The sequence below is a fragment of the Anguilla anguilla genome, chromosome 11 (genome assembly GCF_013347855.1).
Source record: "Anguilla anguilla isolate fAngAng1 chromosome 11, fAngAng1.pri, whole genome shotgun sequence".
Lineage (NCBI taxonomy): Eukaryota > Metazoa > Chordata > Actinopteri > Anguilliformes > Anguillidae > Anguilla > Anguilla anguilla.
In genome coordinates, this window is record NC_049211.1 from 8,190,918 (window position 1) to 8,210,064 (window position 19,147).

A 19,147-nucleotide genomic window follows, 5' to 3' on the forward strand; every position below is an offset into this window, starting at 1 on the left:
CCTCGTCAGCTAGCTTATCTGTAGCACAAAGCCTTTGGCGGTATCTCGCAGCCGACAAAGACAGGAACCACAGCTATAACGTCAATGTTGATTACTTCTCTAGCGTTAGCTAGCGACCAATCAATTAAATAGCTAGCTACGGAACTAGCGCTGGCTCCGTTTCTCCATATGAAAGATAACTAGCTAGCTAAATTACCTTGGCTACCAATAATGCTAATGCCATAGGCTGGTTGTATTAAATTATCAACAAGAACCTAATAACTTGACAGCATGCTTTGCAAATGAATCATAACTGTTAGACTACCTAGCTATGTTGTTACAACGAACATGTGCATACTGCCGGTGAACACCACTCAAAAATGAAATTACGTTAGCTAGTTGGCTATCGTTAGCTAAACTACGTTAACATTACCTTAATCCGTCAGTCTACGTGCACTTTGCGGTTCAGCAGTCGTACTACAGTATCTACTGACTCTTGATCAGAGCACCTCCCTAAACAAATCAGCCAACGTCAGATAGTTGTGGTCCTAGAAACTGTCCATGGTAAACCCATTACCCACATAGGCTACAATTTAGCCTACTCATCTGCCTTCTACTTCTTTCGTTACTTAGTGAGGAAATCAGTTCAAGCAGTTTGACAGACACCGGGATCACCGTTGCCAGGCCCTTAGTGTTCCTATCGTTCTGTCAAAAATCCCCTATCCGGAATTCCCTTCCCTGGCTCTACTGACCTCGAAATTAGCAATCGGGAGATGCTGGTGCCGTTGAGCGATGAGAAGGGTTCCAAGTAGGAAATGCACCAGAACAGATTCATACGTTCTCAGTTAATCGTCCTAGTAGAAATTCTTACCAGAATCTATTCTGTTTTCGTTGTGTTAAGACGCGCTCAATAAAATTCCCCACGGCATCTCTCCACAGACTTCAACATCTTAAAAATGCGGGGTTTCATCAGATTTGGCAACACCAGAGTCGAAAGCCTGCCCCAGTAAATCTATTGGTTACTTTCGCACACGTCATTGTTCAAAGAGAAATTACCCAGAATGCACAAAAAAGAATCATCGTTCTATACAGATGATGACATAAGACAGTGTGCAGTATTTAGTCTATTGGCGGTATGAAATTGCCGATGGGAGTGACTATAACAAATCGGTAAATTCGTTAGGTAAGAAAAGAACGTTGTCAACGCGTTTCTTTCAATCACGTTGTTAACTCAAAAGGACATGCTATATAAACGCTGTTAATGCACAGAGCAGGAGTGTGGTCGTTGCATGTGTGGGTGTTGGGCAGGCAGGAACCGTTTGGTGCAATAGGTATTCAAAAGGCTTATGTCTAGGTCTGTGCAAATAATTTTGGTTTTGGGCAAGGTTTCCGTCAGATTCCACAGAGGATGAATTAGTTTGACATGTGCTTCAACATTTCAGGATAATAGGCGAGAAGAGCAATTATAGAGATACTTAATCCATACTGTTGGTTTCTCCCATACTCCTATACTTAAAAAAGAGGTCTTAATCTTCACTGACTGCAAACATTGTTCAAAAACACAAAGGAAAGAAACATACATTTTTCACTTGCATGACTGGTTTGTAAAATGTTTCAGATATGTATAGCCTAGTTATAATTGAGAACAGACACCCCACAGGCTGTGTTCCTGTATACTTCCAGAAGTTAACCGCTATATCAAGTAAACATTCAGAAACCACTGAAACAATACAAGTGAAGCAAAGTAAGATGCATGGGCCATCATTTAGTTGACTTTTGAGGTTCCTATCCCATTTAGTTGGATTTCTTTAATTTCACATATGTGTATGGTGTACCAAGATCAAATACACGGAAACAAATTGTACATTAGCTACCTGGAGTGAGTGGTCTTGGTTCTCATTTGCTCTCTAGTGTGATGACATCACTGTCAGAGCTTTCACATACAGCTTCAAATGAATATTTAACTTAACTGATTGACCCCCCAAGGTCCCTCCCCCTCTAACACGACTGATTATTTGTGTTGAGCAAGATGGCACAAAATAGCCCCTGTGCATTATCTAGGTGATACTACACACATCGATGGGGACTGAGGTTAATTTCCCCTTCACTGCAAGATGCAGAGAACCTAAGAGGAAAAGGTTTGCTTTCTTTTGTTCATTTCTCTCTCTCTCTCTCTCTCTCTCTCTCCACAGTGTTGGAGAAATGAAGTAAATTTCAACTTTTGGTCACTTAAGCTTATAATGTGTGAATAACAAGTGAAAACAATCAATACAATATTCAGGGTTAATACACATTTCAACTAAAAATATTGAGTTCTTTCTGAAATATGTGGAAAATCACACAAGGCTTCAATACATCTCAAAGAGGGAATATTCCAAGGGTTTTGCTGAGGTGTCCAGGGGAGAAGTGCTTGGCTCAGGATGTAAAACTTTACTGGCATTTAGCAGACGCTCTTATTCAGAGCCATTTACAGTGCAAGCACAAATGCAAATATCAGGGATCAAAGTGCATAAATTATAGGGGAACAGTGCTGTCCCAAGAGAGACAGCAAGTGCAAGAAGTGCAGACTTGATTGCAACTACCCTACTGAACATTAAACTAAGATCTACAAATAAGAACAAAACCACCCTAATTTTCAGCCAAGCCAAATGCATTACACAACATTAAATGAACAGCAGTGAAACTAGAACTTTCCTGAAATCGCTGCAATGAGAGCAAGGATATAGCATTTTAAACCCGGACAGATTTCAGCTTGGAAACCTCACCCAGTTTAATGTGTTGTGTGAAAATGACCTCAGGGCAGAGACTCATAAGAGAGGTTATCCCAAAAAAACCCAGAACATTTCTAAAGGAATGAGACACCCAAAAACATCATCTCAAACTGCTTTTATTACATCTTAAATAACAGTACATTTTAATATAGTTTCTATCTTGCATCCAGCTTTCTGTAGTACATTGACTGACTTTAAAATTAAATACAAAAGGTGAAAGGGGTACAGTTGGGGGTGCAGAACTTTACAGTTATTTCATGGATAGAGAAAAAGAAAGGGAATTTATTTAATTTTTTCTTCTTTTTAAAATGTTTTTTTTTTTTTTGTTGCCAACTCCAGGCCTAACGCACAATTACAGCACATTTTTTCTACAGAATGTCGCAGAGAAAAAACAGAATGGGAAATAATGGCACTACCGCTAAAGAAAGAGCTTCTGTTTACAGTGAGAAGGGAACAACAGAAAGTTCTGCCATTCAGATGCTGCAAGGTTTTTTTTATTTATTTTTTTCCCCATTTTTTATTATTAAAGAAAGCCAGAAAAAAACCTGTTTGTTACAAAATGATTCTTAACATTTTTTTTGTTTTTGTTTCTGGAAATTGTTTGCTACAGAGGAAGTCTGAACGTCTTTGTTCTATTTGTGTGTGCGCATGCGTGTCTGTGTGTGTGTGTGTGTGTGTGTGTGTTTGTGAGCGTGTTTGCTTCGTGTAGACAGAAAAAGGACATCTTGTTTTCATTCCTCAATTAACAGTTTCAAATGTGTTGACAACAGGTCGTGTGCAGATTTTTAGCCAATATGTTTGCTTCTCTCAGGTGCATAGCGTTGCCAGTTTAGTTGAATTATGTATGCACAGAGTAGCCAAAAACAGTATAAATACAGCTGTGAAGGACAGTTTAACAGGTTAATTTCTTAAAGAAAAACATCAAAGGACTTAGTTCCATATGCACTTTTTTAAGCAATTCTACAGCATGCGATTCTAAGTTAACCCACCCATGGCAGACAACCAAAAGAAATTCTTTCTTTTTTTCAATTTTTAACTTAGAAAGTTTCAATATTATTTTCAAACATTGATTTGTACAACATTTCATTCACAGAGCAGGAACTGTATTTCCAAGCACAGAGCTCTTGAAGCTCTGTTCAAACAGGAAACTCCGGACGGAAGCCAGGGTAAAAATTCAGCCCCACCCCCCCCCCCCCAACCCAACCCAGCCACAACCCCCGTCCAAAAACCCGAGTTCAACAAAAAAGAAAAGAAAAAATGATGAATTGAGGGGTTAATCTTCATTTAATTATTCTACATTACCCAACAAAATGGTGAAGAAATGGTTAAAATTGTTTTTTTTTGTTGTTTTAAAAACGAGCATTCATTATCATAAACAGCATGTGCTTGGTTAGTTAACGTTTTCAACATTATTCTATATACGCAAGGTTTCTTTTTGTGCAAACAAAGATTTGTGACGAGACAGAAACAGAAAATGGGGGGGGGGGGGGAATCTGAGACTAAATATACAGAACTGACATGCCCCGAAAGCTGGCCATGGACTCCCTGGTGAAGCTGATTATATTTCGCTCTGTTTTCGCTTACTACTGTCTGGTTTTCCTCGTGGTAAAGCTGGATTAAAAATGACACGTGAGTTCTTCTGACTTTTAACTTTAAATCTACAAACTCAATTCTAAAAAATTTGAAAGACTAGGAGATAAAAGCTTTCAATCCTCATTTAAACATTAACCGACGGAGTTCACCGATCTAATTCTTGGGGGAAAAACCCCAATAAAACAAAAACAAAAAACAAACAAAACAAAACAAAAAAAAGCCTATCAACAGTTAGATCACTGTATAATTACGCTCACTCAAACATTTCTTTTCAAGGTACATGATACATTTGGATGGGATGATAGTGTTTGTTTCTCATCATAGAATGGTCCCAGAGGGAATGCACAATTTCATTTTCCCCGTTTCATTTATTACCACACAATTCTTCCTTTTTTGTTGTTGTTGTTTTTTCTTTTTTAGCTGAGTGATAATCACTTGTGCTCTTCTTTTTTTTAAATGAGAAAGAAAGGTACCGTTTTTTTTTGCCTTTCATGGTTTTGGGGATGTTTTGAGTCAGTTTGTTTGTGGCGTTTGAGAAGATTGGATATGCAATGAAATTTTAACATTTTGATGTTGGAATGGTCTTCCAGTCAACTTTGGAGTCCGGATGCCACCTGGAAGAGAGCACAGAGAAGGGGAAATGTGGTTGAATGCGAGCTGGATCACCAAGCTTCTCAAACTGCTTTCAAATTGGGTGTCTTGAAAAAAACTAAGTGCTATGCCACACTCCAGCAGCAGATGGCAGAAAAGAGTTAGAAACCAATGTGTTCAGCTGTATGTCCAAACCACCCCTCTCCTCTCTCGCACGCACGCGCGCGCACACACACCTCACCTCCCACGTAGTGGTACACCTTTACAACTGATGAGCAGACTTCACACAAATACAACCTTAAGCATTTGCTGCTCTTTAATGGCACCAAAGTAATGTCTTCAGACTGCATGACAAGTCTAAAAATCTAAAAACCAATCTTAAAATAGACTTGTTCTTATAATCACAACTTGAGCAGTTATGGGGCTTTACAAACAGAAAATAATCTACAGAAGGTTTAGACGGCCAGTACCCTCAAGTTACAGCCTCCCCTTGCAGACATTTCACTTCCTTAAAATAAAAAATAAAATGCACAGGCACTCGTCATAGATGAAATGACACAGGAAGAGCAGCTTATGTAATGTGAGTGCAAAAAGCAAGCATTCTGTCCTTTTACAAGACTCTACTGGTGAAAACAAAAAAGGTCCAGCCCACTGACAAAGCCAGCAGTACTAAACCTTGCACCTTTCAAATATGGCTGAAAAATGCAAAAGAAGAAGTTATTCATAAAGCCATTAATAAACACAACAGCTAATCATAAATACATTAAAAACGACAACAATAAAGATGTCCAGTGAACATTTTAACTAGATTGCAACAAATCAACGTTGTACATTGAGCCACTATAAACATGCCTAAAATCGATAGCTTGTAGCAATATTTCTGTAATGTTACTTTGAAAAAACTGACCTTAAATTCTATAATTATCTTCCAGTCCAAGCTTATGAAGTTACCTGCGCTGTGTATTTAACTCACACATGCAGCGGGCTTATTCTATAACTTTTGGATGAAGCCCAACACCTGACGAAGCGGACCGCAAGTCGACGTCGCGTGTTACATGTTGGCGCGGTGTCAGGACTCCGATGGCACGATAAGCGCTGTAAACATGAGCTCGGCTGCCGTGGATGGATGGATGGATGGATGGGGGGGGGGGGGGGGCGGGCGCGGGGGCGGGGCCCGACCTTCAGGCTCTAGTTCCAGATCTTGAGGAAGCTGTCCCAGGACCCTGTGGCTACCGCCATGCCGTCGTCGGTCACGCCCAAGCAGCTCACGCGGTTGTCGTGGCCGGCCAGCACACCTGGAACGCGTCACAGCGACACGGTTACGATCTCAACACCACCCGCCATTTTAAACATTTCATCGGCCGCGTTACCTTGTACATTGCAGCACAACCTGGCGGGTTACCTGTCAAAGTGGCTGCTAGAGTAGAGAAATCTTACCGGCCTCAATCAAAATTTTACCTGGTAGCTGGGTGTTCACTTCACACCCTGGTCAGAACGCATAAAAAACATTTCCGCCATTTCTCTCTTATCCACAGCATCTTACACTTCAATGTAGTTTCCATTTACACAGCAGGATATTTACTGAAGCATATTCAGGTTAAGCAGCTTGTTCAAGGGTACAACAGCAGTGCCCCGTCTGAGATCTGAACCGGCAACCTCAGGGTCACACGCCCAGTTCCCTAACTATTAGACTACACTTGTGTCCAATCAGAGTCAAGTGTAGCCTAATGGTTACACACTGACCACCCCTGCTGAATTTAGAAAGAGATGCCCTCCCACACCCACCCACCCACCCAAATTTGTCCTGTTTCCCAGTATCGATCGGCTCAGTATGTAAAGCACTTTGAGCTGCAATGCTGCAGGAAAGGTGGTACATAAATGAGGCTCATATTACTAGTATTATTAATTCAGCCTGCTACTAAACCCAACAAACAGTTCAAACAAAACCAGGCATCAAATTCTGCACACGCTCACACGGGGCAAGACGAAAGAACCACTCCTTGCAATCATCTGGTGTGAGGACTGACCAAATGGCAGAACCATCAACCCTTTGAATGCATTTATTTATTAAATTCTTTATTTATTTTTTTAAACGATTGTCGTCTGTGGCTGTACGTCAGCCCCAGTTCCCTTTAGCCAGCTTCCCTGTGATCACTAATGCACGCCCAGTCGATATCACTGAAAAATTCATGGCCCCGGTAGGAAGCCTTCCGCAGCGGCAGCTGGTGAAATGGCTGGAGGTGGCTGTGAGGAGGGGGGGGGGCCTGGACTGCGTGTCTCCACAGGGCCCCTCCTGAGCCGACTGGCCCCTCCCACTGCACACTGGCTCCTGCCACTAGTGACCGGCCCCTCCCACTGCCGACTGGCCCCTCCCACTGGTGACGGCCTCCATCCCCACTCTCGAATGGCCCCTCCCCATCATGTACCACCCACCCTCCCCACTTCCTGACTGGCCCCCCTCCACACCCAACCGGCCCCATTTTACAGCAGGTATAGGGCTCTTTAAGCGCAACTTCCACAGATGGAAAGATGACATCGTTAGTTCTGCTCGTCCTGCGAACGTCACTGTGAACAATGGCCGGGGGCAGTCCAAGCCAGAAGTGAAGTGCTCGGCCGCCCACGTTCAGTTCAGTTCCATTTTTAAGTAAAGAGGGGAAAAAACAAAAACATTTCCAGTGACAAACGAGTATGGCTGCTTTCCTTTAAAGTCTCTGCAGAAGGGGATTCACGGTGTTGTTTTTTTTTCATAAGTTACTGTAAATGGTTGTGTAATGGTTGTGCAAGTGCTGTGACCTTAAGCTGGCATGAAGAGGTTGTCGGCGTCAACATTATAACACTCGGTTTCATGCAACCCACAAATCGATGCAGTCGAGAGTTGCACGTTCACAGAGATTCACAAGCCGGCTCAATTAGCTCACCGAAAATTGCTCGCGGAGAAGGCCGAGACTGAGGCTGTGCCGTGTGTCACATGACCGCTGCGTCGGTACAGGAGAGCGCGCTTTTAATTTGGTTTTTTTTCCTCACCTGCGCGGTCGGCCTTGAGCGTGTCCCACACGTTGCAGTTGAAGTCGTCGTAGCCGGCCAGCAGCAGGCGGCCGCTCTTGGAGAACGCCACCGAGGTGATGCCGCAGATGATGTTGTCGTGGGAGTACACCATCAGCTCCTGGTCGGCGCGCAGGTCGAACAGCCTGCAGGTGGCGTCGTCCGAGCCCGTGGCGAAGGCGTTGCCGTTGGGGAAGAACTGAAACCCCGCGTCGAGAGGTGTTACTTCTCTACCGGAGTGCAAAGTCATCTCACAAGCACGACCGAAAAACGGAGCATCATCATGACTTCATTCACTCGGTGAGACTCACCTGAATCTTCTGAATCTCTAAACCTCTTCCCCACACTCTGTACCTTGTTTTTAACCCGAGCCAAGCGTGAGGTATTCAGTCTTTTAAACATCATTCTCACTGACTGACAGCTAGGGTTGCCAGATTTAGAATTTGTGCAAACCAGACAACTGGAAGGCTTAATCGCGGACAAGGTGAGGAACTGTTGGAATAGATGGCGGATTGGGGTAGGTGGGGATGAATTCTGACTGCAGATTCATTACAAATTAACGGTTAATTTTTAAAATCCTTTACTCAGACCGGGCGTTACCTTGTTCGTTTGGGACCACAAACCGAACCTGTACAAGCAATTAAAAAACCGGACATTCGGGTTGAAAAACCGGGCATCTGGCAACCCCGCGGACAGCCCGTCCTGCTCGCGCTGCGGAAAGGGGGAGGGACTCACGCAGATGGCGTTGATGTCGGACTCGTGGCCCGTGAAGGTCTGCCGGCACATGCCTTCTCGGACGTCCCACAGCTTGGCGGAGGCGTCGCAGGCGCCCGACACAAATAACCGGGTGTCCGGCGCCAGGGAGAGGCTCATGACGTCGCCGGTGTGGCCAGCGAAGGTGGTCGTCTGCTGGCCGGTCTCGATGTCCCACAGAGCGCTGCGGGACGGGAAACGCAGGCGCGCACGGGTCAGTAACGGGAGCCATTTTGGCTCAACGAGCGCAACAGTAACAGGGTGAATTTGTGACGAATCCCTGCACGAACGCTCCAAAAGGAAACAAAAGCATTTTGTTTCACCCCTGCACCTCTCGTATTCCCCGGCTGAGCGACAGCCCAGGTGCGTGCGTGCGTGCGTGCGTGCGTGCGTGTGTGTGTGTGCGTGTGTGTGTGTGAGTGCGTGTGTGTGTGTGTGTGTGTGAGTGTGTGTGTGTGTGTGTCTCTTTGCGTGTGTGCGTGTGTGTACGTGCGTGTGCGTGCGTGTGTGTGTGTGTGTGGTTAGCGCTCATAATCCCGTCTCCAGTTTATTCTCATGAACACGCTGTTCATTTCTGCCGTGTATCTGGCGTGCATTAATCAATCTGACGTCTGTGCCGTCAGAGGAAACGCACAGCCAATGGCCTGTGGGCAGCCGCTGGGGGGGGGGGGGGGGGGGGGGGGGGGGGTGAGCCTGCAGTGCAGTTCCCTTACTCACCAGGTGGTGTCTCCAGAGCTGGTGACAATCTGGTTATCATCCAGGAAACGACAGCAGGAAAGGTAACCTGGGGGTGAGAGGTTAGGGGGAAGGGGGGGGGGGGGGGGGGTAAGTGTCATTGCCAAATGCCCAGAAATAACATTCAGTGATCTTAAAGAAAGACGTCATGTTTTTAAAAAATGTATTTCAGTCAGTCCTGCTGGAATTGCTCAGTAGTAGTGCTTGAGATTTGGGCCCTAAATCTCCCAGCGAGGCGCTGTGAGCCTGTAAAGTGGGGTTAAATGTGAGACGGCCCGCACGTGGATGAGCACAGACAGCTAGGCGGTGTGCGGACGGGGCGGGGTCTGCTTTCACACAGGACATGAAAGCGCTAGCAGCGCTGCGGTTTGGAATACCCATCAGCCCCCAGTCAGCGAGTCATGCCAGCGCTCTGCCAGTACGCCTCACCTAACGACCTGCAAAACCGCAGGCCGGTGGCCCCGCCCACAACCCACAGCGAAGCGTGACAGAGCCGCCCCCCCCCCCCCCCCCCTCCCCAGTCTAACCCACACACAGAGCCTGGGTGGACTCAAAAAAGAACTGTTAAAAAACACCTGCAGCTGCTGCTTCAAACGCAGCAAAGGCAACGTGTGTGTCAGAGCAAGCAGCCCAGGGCCCCTCTGTGCAAGAGCCCCTGACCCGATCCAGGAGCCGGCACTATTTCACTGCAGTCAGGCGCGCAGGGCGTAAACGTACCCGTGTGTCCGGCTAACTCGCGGCTCACGCGGACGTTCCCCTCGCGCGTCTTCAGGTTGTAGATGGAGCAGATGTTGTCCAGGCCGCCGCAGGCCACGTAGTTCCCAGACGGGGCGTACGCGCAGGTCATCACCCACGAGGAGCGCAGCGGGATGGCGTGCACCTGCGGGAGCCCAAGAGCGGCGAGTGAGAAACGCACGCGCAAGCGAGCACACGCGCATGTACGCATACATGTACACATGCAGACACGCACGCAAGCATGCGTGCACGCGCGTACACAAACACGCAAGCACGCAGGTACGCGTGCACAGACACACAAACGCACACACACACACACACACACACACAAGCAGGCATGCATGCATGTACAGATACACGCAAGAACGCACACATGTAAACACATGCGGACACACAAACACAAAAGGATCTACACACTCACTAGCACACAGCGGCTGGGTATAAATGATCTCACATGATTAACACTGTGATCACAGCGAATGCAAAACAGAAAACGCACAGTTGAAATGACAATGAACTGGATGTAGGTTCGAGGGTCTCACCTTGTTTGTGGTATAGCTATCCCAGATGATGAGTTTACCATCCTGGGAGGCACTCACTAAGAGCCTGTGGGTGAGAAAGAAGAGGAATGTCAGACAATTCACACAATAAGTGCTCCAGAAAATAAAGTTCTCATCTGGAACACAGAACCAGAACCAGAACCAGCGTAGTAGAAGGTAACTGAAGGACAAGAACAGCACATTTTTGGGTGGGGCACACATCTCCACCCCAACAGTCTTGTTAGAAACAAACAAACAAAGAAACATTCAAATGTGATCGGGTCATTTGAGGGTCACACACACACACACACACACACACACACACACAGAACCGCTGCAAGGCAAGTCAAACACAGCTGGTTGTCATGCCGCTAGCTGCACGCGGGACACAGACGTCAGTGCTGACGGCACACGCTCTCCGGCCCCCACCGGCTTTGAATAGGCAAATGAAAGGGAGCTGCCAGCGTTTCCGCACGCGGGCGTCGAAGGCAAATCACCTCACTGGAACCTCCGCCGCCGCGGCTCGGGAAGGCGGTCGGCTTCGTTATCCAAATCAAAGAAGTGACAGTTTACTGGACGTCTGAGCGCCTCGGCAGGAAAACGCTGGTCTCTCCTCCCCTATCCTCCTCCTCCTCCTCCCCCCCCCCCCCCCCCCCCCCCCCCCCCCCCCCCCCCGCCCCCAATCCACCAAAGCCAGTATAACCACGCCGGCAGAGACGGGCACGTCTTCCCGAGGTCACATGACCCTCGTCATAGGGGCTCTCCAGGTACAGTCCTGCCAAGAACTCTCTCTCTCTCGATACCGGCCTTGGAGACGGACACACTCGGGCACACGGCCCGGAGCGTCCCCGAGAGACCTTTCACTTTCAGCCTCTCCCACCTCCGTCCTGTGCTTAAAGATGTCCCCGTTCTTCTTCAAAACCTGGCTCATGCCCTGCATGGGTGCGGGGTGGGGGGGGGGGGGGGTTGGAGTGGGGGGATTTGCTCCCACAATCGTACACCAACACAACGCCAACCATTTGGGCAGTGCTTTTTCCCAACAAAAGTTTTTTCGAACTGAGCAACACCTAACGATTTATGACCTCAAAAAAAAAAAAACACTTGGGACCTTCAACCCAAAAACGGCCCAACGGTGTAGGGACTTCCCCTTCGACCTGGCACACGCCTCGACCCTCGCACCTCTGAGAAAGATGCGTACGAGACCGTCAGGCATCGTCTGACTTCTCAGACACGCGCTCCCACGTTTAAGGAGGAGTGGAATTAAGCAAGCCTGCTTCTTCAGATTAGCCCCGAAATTCGTTTGCATTTACTAATTAAAAACTGGGTTCGGATTAACGCTTTTAAATCACAAACAGGGTCATTTAAATCACCCTGGTAGTCATGCCAACCGTTGTGCATCTTCATGCTGAACCACCTCCTGTATAAGACAGCTCTCAAATAAATAAATGTTTTCGTACATCTGATAATATGGTCTATTCCACGCGTCAAAAATACAGTATTATTAATGTTAATGACCAAAAACTATGCTCACACGCAAGAAACAGGAATGACTGCATTCCTCTGAACCATCACATGAGAAAGGTAGAATTAAAAAGAAAGTTGATTTGAGTGCATGTGTGTGTGTGTGTGTGTGTGTGTGTGTGTGTGCGTGCGCGGTGTGTGTGTGTGTGTGTGTGTGTGTGTGTGTGTGTGTGTGTGTGTGTGCGCGGTGTGTGTATGTGTGTGTGTGTGTGTGTGTGTGTGTGAGTGTCTGTGTGTGTGTGTGTGTGTGTGTGTGTGTGAGCGTGTGTGGTGTGTGTGTGTGTGTGTGTGTGTGTGAGTGTGTGTGAGTGTCTGTGTGTGTGTGTGTGTCTGTGTGTGTGTGTGTGTGTGTGTGTGTGTGTGTCTGTGTGTGTGTGTGTGTGTGTGTGTGTGTGTGTGTGTGTGTGTGTGTGTGTGTGTGTGTGTGAGCGTGTGTGGTGTGTGTGTGTGTGTGAGTGTGTGTGTGTGTGTGTGTGTGTGTGTGTGTGTGTGTGTGTGCGTGAGTGTGTATAAGTGTGTGTGTGTGTGTGGTGAGCGTGTGTGTGTGTGTGTGTGTGTGTGTGTGTGTGTGTGTGTGTGAGAGAGTGTGTGTGTGTGTGTGTGTGTGTGTGTGTGAGAGAGTGTGTGTGTGTGTGTGTGTGTGTTTGGGAAAGGGGTACAAGTCAAGACCGTTAGCACCCCTATTATGAATAAAAGCGAGCTGGTAGAACCTGCTGGAAGGATGCTGGCTGTCTTTGCTTACTGTACGCTGCTGACAGGGAGACGGGGGGCATTCCTAACCCCGAACGAAAAAGCCATCGGTCTCAGTCGGCCCCGCCTTCTTCGCCCACGCGATCCACCGGGCCCGGGCGCTCGTACGTCAGAGCCGGGGCGCGGCGGCTGACGCCGGACGCTTCGCTAAGAGAAGCCCAGCGCCCAATCGGGAGCCGGAGAGCGCGGCAGCATGACAAAGCAATCTGACTGTTCCCCGCGGACCCCGAGCACACCCACCGTCAGGTAATTAGTTTTGAGAAGCTGAGGTGAGTGAGTATGCCCTGAGAGACCGCCCCACGGCCCAAATCCCACTGAAGAAGCATACCTCCCCCCCCCCCACGCACCTGGGCACACACACACAGGCCACAAGCTCACCGATTCTGAGATTTCTGACTACGCCCTGGATTTTCAAAAAATCCCACCCGTAAGATTGTATTTTGAGGGGTGCGTTCTGTGGAAGCAGCGTTTTTTTTAATTTTTTTTAAATCGTGCGAGTGATCTCGGCGAGCGGCTCGGAGGCTGACAGCGCAGGGGAGACGGCGCGAGATGCAATCTGCAGCGAGTAAAACCCGCTTCCACGCTCACTTCCTGGATTCGCAAAATGGAGCAATTCAATTTACTGACACGACATGCGGCTTGATGAAATTACCTTGAGTCAGTGCCCCAGTGCATGGCGTAGATCTTAGCCAGATGCCCCCTCAGTGTTCGTCTGGTGCGCATCTGAATTCGGCCAACGGGATCGATGTTGGCTGTGATCTATTTTTAATTTAAAAGAAAAAAAGGGGGGGAGGGGGGGGACAGGACAATTCAGCACAAGTCATTCCCATACAGCGCCAGTCTAAGTGAAATTCACCACAGCGTCCCTGCAATGGTTTGATAATATCTGAATTTGTGTGTACCTGCATGAGGTCCCCACAAAGGTCTGAGAATAGAAATGTGTGTGTACCTGCATGAGGCCCGAGGTCCCTACAATGTTCTGAGAATCTGAAAATGTGTGTATCTCCATGCTGATGGAAGTCCCTACAATGTTCTGAGAATCTGAAAATATGTGTATCTCCATGCTGATGGAAGTCCCTACAATGTTCTGATAATCTGAATCTATGTGTACTGGCATGATGTCTGAATGTTAATGACAACGTCCTTTTTTTTTTTTTTCCATACAAAGAAAGTTCTAGACTTGGCTCTTGTACTGAATGCTCTCTGCTCTCTGCACTGAACTCTCTTCTTAACAGGAAAAGGCGGTGCTGCACTAGACGTGCACCAGGGCAGGAAACCTAGCATGGCCGCTCTGTCCAAACAATCTCACTCTAAATACAGCTCTCTGAATCTGGATGTTATGAGCATCCAAACACTTCGCCATTAGCCTACTGAGAGCGGATGCAGCTCGACATCAACCCATTCTGTAATATTTCCATGAAAGGGTCTGTGCAAGAACCACATGACGCTTTTGTAAGTATTAGGTAACGTCCTTTTCAGCACTGCACAAACATTCATTAATACTTGCCACATAAGACCGTCGCTGGACGAGCCACATAAGCATCCATGTAATACTGTGATATTTAAGATACTATACACAGCACTCCTAACAGTCTAGGCTGGGCACACAATGTCTGTGCAAGTTGTCATGATGTTTACATGCAGTGTTTTGTGAAGTATTATATATATGACTCAAAGCTAGTGAATTTTCACGAGGGTTTACCTGAGACAAGGTAGCATCTGCGCATGCTTTCCTGGCATCCTGCAAGAAAGTAAGAAAAGAACAACATTTTACTCACATGACCGGATAAATCCAGGTAAATGAACAGGATATGAGTCATGCGCGAGCATGCATATGCAAACTTGCGAACACGTGTGCGTGCGCACAAAACTGCCCTAAATGGTCAATTCAAATATTGCCAAAAATGAATGTCAAATTCCAACAGAAACCAGTTAGAAAATATTTGTAAAACACGATCGAGTCCAACTTCTTTATTTCATTTTTTAAATACTGTCCCAAAAGCAGCCTCTGGAGGCAGACATCCCGACATCCCAAATCCCCCTTCTGTGTTTTGTCCTGCGGAAGCCCTTCTAAACGAACACCCCCCCATCACCCCCCACCCCCACCAAACGTAAACCTGGACCCATTTCACTGCGCCTGGCCCCCGTCCAGTACAGGAGACATTCGGGAACAGCCATCAGATCCAGCCCACATCCCGCTCGGGCCCAATCTGTTTACAGTAGGGACCCCAGTGCGCCGCTCTCGCCCTCGCACAGGCCCGGGCCGGGGGGGGGCGCGGGGGGGGGAGATTACACCTGAACTTCCCGTCAGCCCAATAAATCAGGTTCAGTTTGGGTTAGCAGCCCAGGCGCTGGAACACAGCCACCGAGCCGGAGGAACACCGGACTCAGAGCTCGACACAGAACAGGCCTGGGCCCTCTGTTAAAGGTGGGGGGGGGGGGGTCATATGCGTCATACAGGGGGGAATCTATTGAGAAATGGAAAACTAATGTTTCAGAAAAAACGACACATGCACGTCTCTGCCACTCTGACTTGTCTGTAGTTAAAGCCAACTGTGACTGGCATTCAATGCATTTCGCTTCTGCTCACAACATGGGGGTATTTACACAGGGACCTGAGAGAAGCCTAAACATTAGGGCACTTCCTCTTCAGCAGATACTGGACTGTATTATCGCCAGATTAAAAATAAGGAGACGTGGCCCCCGGTGGAACCGAGTCACACAGCTGGGAGGTGGCTGGGGAGCGGAGTGCACTTTGTTTTCTGGACGTCAGCTGGCTGCTGGTGGGGGGGGGGGGGGGCATGCCACGGGCTGCACAAGCAGGAATGTTTGTCGGCTGGATTTTTCCAAAACAAACAGGTTATCTTCTAATGTAATCCCCCGTGACCTGGTTCTACACAGGCAGACAGGTAAGCAACAGCAGCACACAAACACGCCCGCACACAACACACAGGAGGGACGCACACACACATACAACACACAGGAGGGACGCGCACACACACACACACACACACCACACACAGGAGGGACACACACACACAACACAATACACAGAAGGACACACACACACACAAGCACAGAGGGACGCACACATAGATATACAGAGAGACACACACACACACAACACACAGTGGGACGCACACACACACTATACTCAGAGGGACACACACACAGACATAACACACAGAGGGGCGCACACACTATACACTGAGGGACACAGACACAACACACAGAGGGATGCACACACACACACACACACACACACAATACACAGAGGGACACACACAGATATACCAAGAGAGAGACACACACGCAACACACAGAGGGACAGACACGATACACAGAGGGACGCACACAGACACACACACAAAGGGACGCACACACAGATATACAGACACACACACACATACACACACAGACATGTAGAGAGACACACACAACCACAGGCGGGCACACACAGACACAAATACTAACACAGACAAGCACACACACACACAGACACAAACACATACACACACACGTACACGTCAGCGTGGTACATAAAGATGAAATTAAGTGTTGGCTGATCTGATGGACTACGCTCCATGAGCTGGGCTGTATTTCCTGCTCAATGCGCCTGGACTTGCGGCCTGACGAGCGGAAGCTGAGCTCTGATTGGCCGGCGGATGTGAATGGAAACAGGAAAAGAACAGACATGGCGCTGCCTCCCCATCAGCCTGATTATGTGTCTGGCAGTGGGGGGGCCACACCCCGAGAGTCAGCAAGGACACCGACTCCATACCGAGACCCCACAAGCAAACCACGCATCTGTACAGCCACTGACTGGCCACAAGAAACACAGCAACACACCCAGGGACCCTGTGTGTGTGTGTGTGCGCGTGCGTGTAAGTGTGTGTGAGTGTGCGTGCGTGGGTCTATGTGCGTGTATTTATGAGTAAATCTTTATATGCTTTATTTGCATTTGTATGTGCATAATTGCACAAGCCATTAAAAGTACGTATGTAGGTACGAGTGCGTCCATGAGTGGTCTTAAACTTGTTCGCAAGTGTTTGCGCACGGGTGGGTGTGTAATTGTGTGTGTGTGTGTGTGTGTACAGTACGAGCGAGCGGGACGTGTGTGTACAGTACGAGCAAGCGTGTGTGTGTGTGCGTGTGTACAGTACGAGGGAGTGGGATGTGTGTGTGTGTGTGTATGTGTGTGTGTGTGTGTGTGTGTGTGTGTGTGTATGTGTGTGTGTGTGTGTGTGTGTGTGTGTGTGTGTGTGTATGTATGTGTGCGTGTTTACAGTACGAGCGAGCGGGACGTGTGTGTGTGTGTGTGTGCGTGTGCGTGTGTACAGTACGAGCGAGTGGGACGTGTGTGTGTGTGTGTGTGTGTGTGTGTGTGTATGTATGTGTGTGTGCAGTACGAGCGAGCGGGATGTGTGTGTGTGTGTGTGTGTGTATGTATGTGTGTGTGTGTGTGTGTGTGTGTATGTATGTGTGTGTGTGCGTGTGTGAGTGTGTGTGTGTGTATGTGTGTATGTATGTGTGTGTGTACAGTACGAGCGAGCAGGACGTGTGTGTGTGTGTGTGTGTGTGTGTGTGTGTGTGTGTGTGCGTGTGTGCGCGCGCGTACGTGTACGGAACCCGAACGACACTCACTCTGATCTGGTTCTTGAGCTGCTCAGCCTCCTGGCGTAGCTGGTCCAGTTCGCTCATTTTCCACTGCTAACGGTGTGCTTCACTCCGGCCGCCGGGACACGCGCTGATCTGAGAGAGAGAGAGAGAGGGGCACGCTGTCAATCAAACATATCCTGAAACAGGGAGGGGCTCTCCCAATCAAACTCAACACAGAGACAGAAAGAGAGGGGCAAGCTGTCAATCAAACACATCCTGAAACAGGGAGGGGCTCTCCCAATCAAACTCAACACAATGAGAGAGGCAAGCTGTCAATCAAACACGTACTGAAACAGGGAGGGGCCCATCCAATCAAACTCAACACAGAGAGAGAGAGGCAAGCTGTCAATCAAACACGTACTGAAACAGGGAGGGGCCCATCCAATCAAACTCAACACAGAGAGAGAGAGGCAAGCTGTCAATCAAACACGTTCTGAAACAGGGAGGGGCCCGTCCAATCAAACTCAACACAGAGAGAGAGAGGCAAGCTGTCAATCAAACACGTTCTGAAACAGGGAGGGGCCCGTCCAATCAAACTCAACACAGAGAGAGAGAGGCAAGCTGTCAATCAAACACGTTCTGAAACAGGGAGGGGCCCATCCAATCAAACTCAACCATACAGAGACAAAACAGAGAGAGAGAGAGGCATGCTGTCAATCAAACATCCTGAAACAGGGAGGGGCTCTCCCACTCAAACACAGCTTTACAAAGACCCAACACAGAGAGGGGCAAACTGTCAAACGCATCCTGCAACAGCCCTTCCAAACAAATACAGCTTTACAGAGACCCAAAACAGAGAAGGACCCATCCATACAAACCAATCTTTACAGAGACCCAACACAGAGAAGGACCCATCCAAACAAACCCATCTTTACAGAAACCCAACACAGAGAAGGACCCGTCCAAACAAACCCATCTTTACAGCGACCCAACACAGAGAGGGACCCATCCAAACAAACAGTCAGTCAGAGCAGTTAAAAGCAGGGCTCAGTCAAACACTGTGGAAAGAAAACCTGTGCGTGGATCAAAAATTAACTTGCGTGACTATGCAAGGCCAGGTTGATCGCAAACTACGACACCAGCCAGATTACATGAATCTGAGGACCTTTGGTACGATCCATTCACAAGGCCACAGACAGACGCCCCAGGCGAGGGTTTACAAAGTCTCCAGATAATCTGTTTTGTGTCGTCCGTGCGATTAAAACGGGGCGAGCGCAAGAAAGGCACAGCAGTGAATGGCACTGTCCCGTTCCAGAGTACAGTGGGTCAGAATGGCCTCCCAGAATACCAGGCTCATTTGAGCAGCACTTATCGGAACAGACGTAAGTACACCTCGGCCGAAGTGCCCAGAGATGCCCCGGTGCCTCTCCTGAATAGAGCGCACGTCGTCTTTCCGCCATGTGCACCCCAGGCAAATTCAGCGTCTCTTTTTTTCAAAAACCACAAAGTCAAGAATGGAGCAAGACCACAAGCGGCTGA

The 19,147-nt window shown here is 48.0% G+C and overlaps 1 protein-coding gene across 1 annotated transcript in view; it reads right to left on the reverse strand.

Moving 5' to 3' along the window:
• Positions 1 to 2,850: 2,850 nt before the first annotated feature.
• gnb1a (guanine nucleotide binding protein (G protein), beta polypeptide 1a) overlaps positions 2,851 to 19,147 on the reverse strand; it is a 48,131-nt gene continuing 31,834 nt past the window's right edge. Inside the window, exons 2-11 of the mRNA XM_035381543.1 lie at positions 17,654 to 17,761; positions 14,712 to 14,750; positions 13,662 to 13,768; positions 10,742 to 10,805; positions 10,182 to 10,344; positions 9,447 to 9,513; positions 8,712 to 8,913; positions 7,959 to 8,175; positions 6,114 to 6,229; positions 2,851 to 4,957 (exon numbers count right to left, since the gene is read on the reverse strand). Of these exons, the coding sequence (XP_035237434.1) occupies positions 6,123 to 6,229; positions 7,959 to 8,175; positions 8,712 to 8,913; positions 9,447 to 9,513; positions 10,182 to 10,344; positions 10,742 to 10,805; positions 13,662 to 13,768; positions 14,712 to 14,750; positions 17,654 to 17,710 (1,023 nt within the window). The 5' untranslated portion in view covers positions 17,711 to 17,761 and the 3' untranslated portion in view covers positions 2,851 to 4,957; positions 6,114 to 6,122. The remainder of the gene's footprint in view (positions 4,958 to 6,113; positions 6,230 to 7,958; positions 8,176 to 8,711; positions 8,914 to 9,446; positions 9,514 to 10,181; positions 10,345 to 10,741; positions 10,806 to 13,661; positions 13,769 to 14,711; positions 14,751 to 17,653; positions 17,762 to 19,147) is intronic.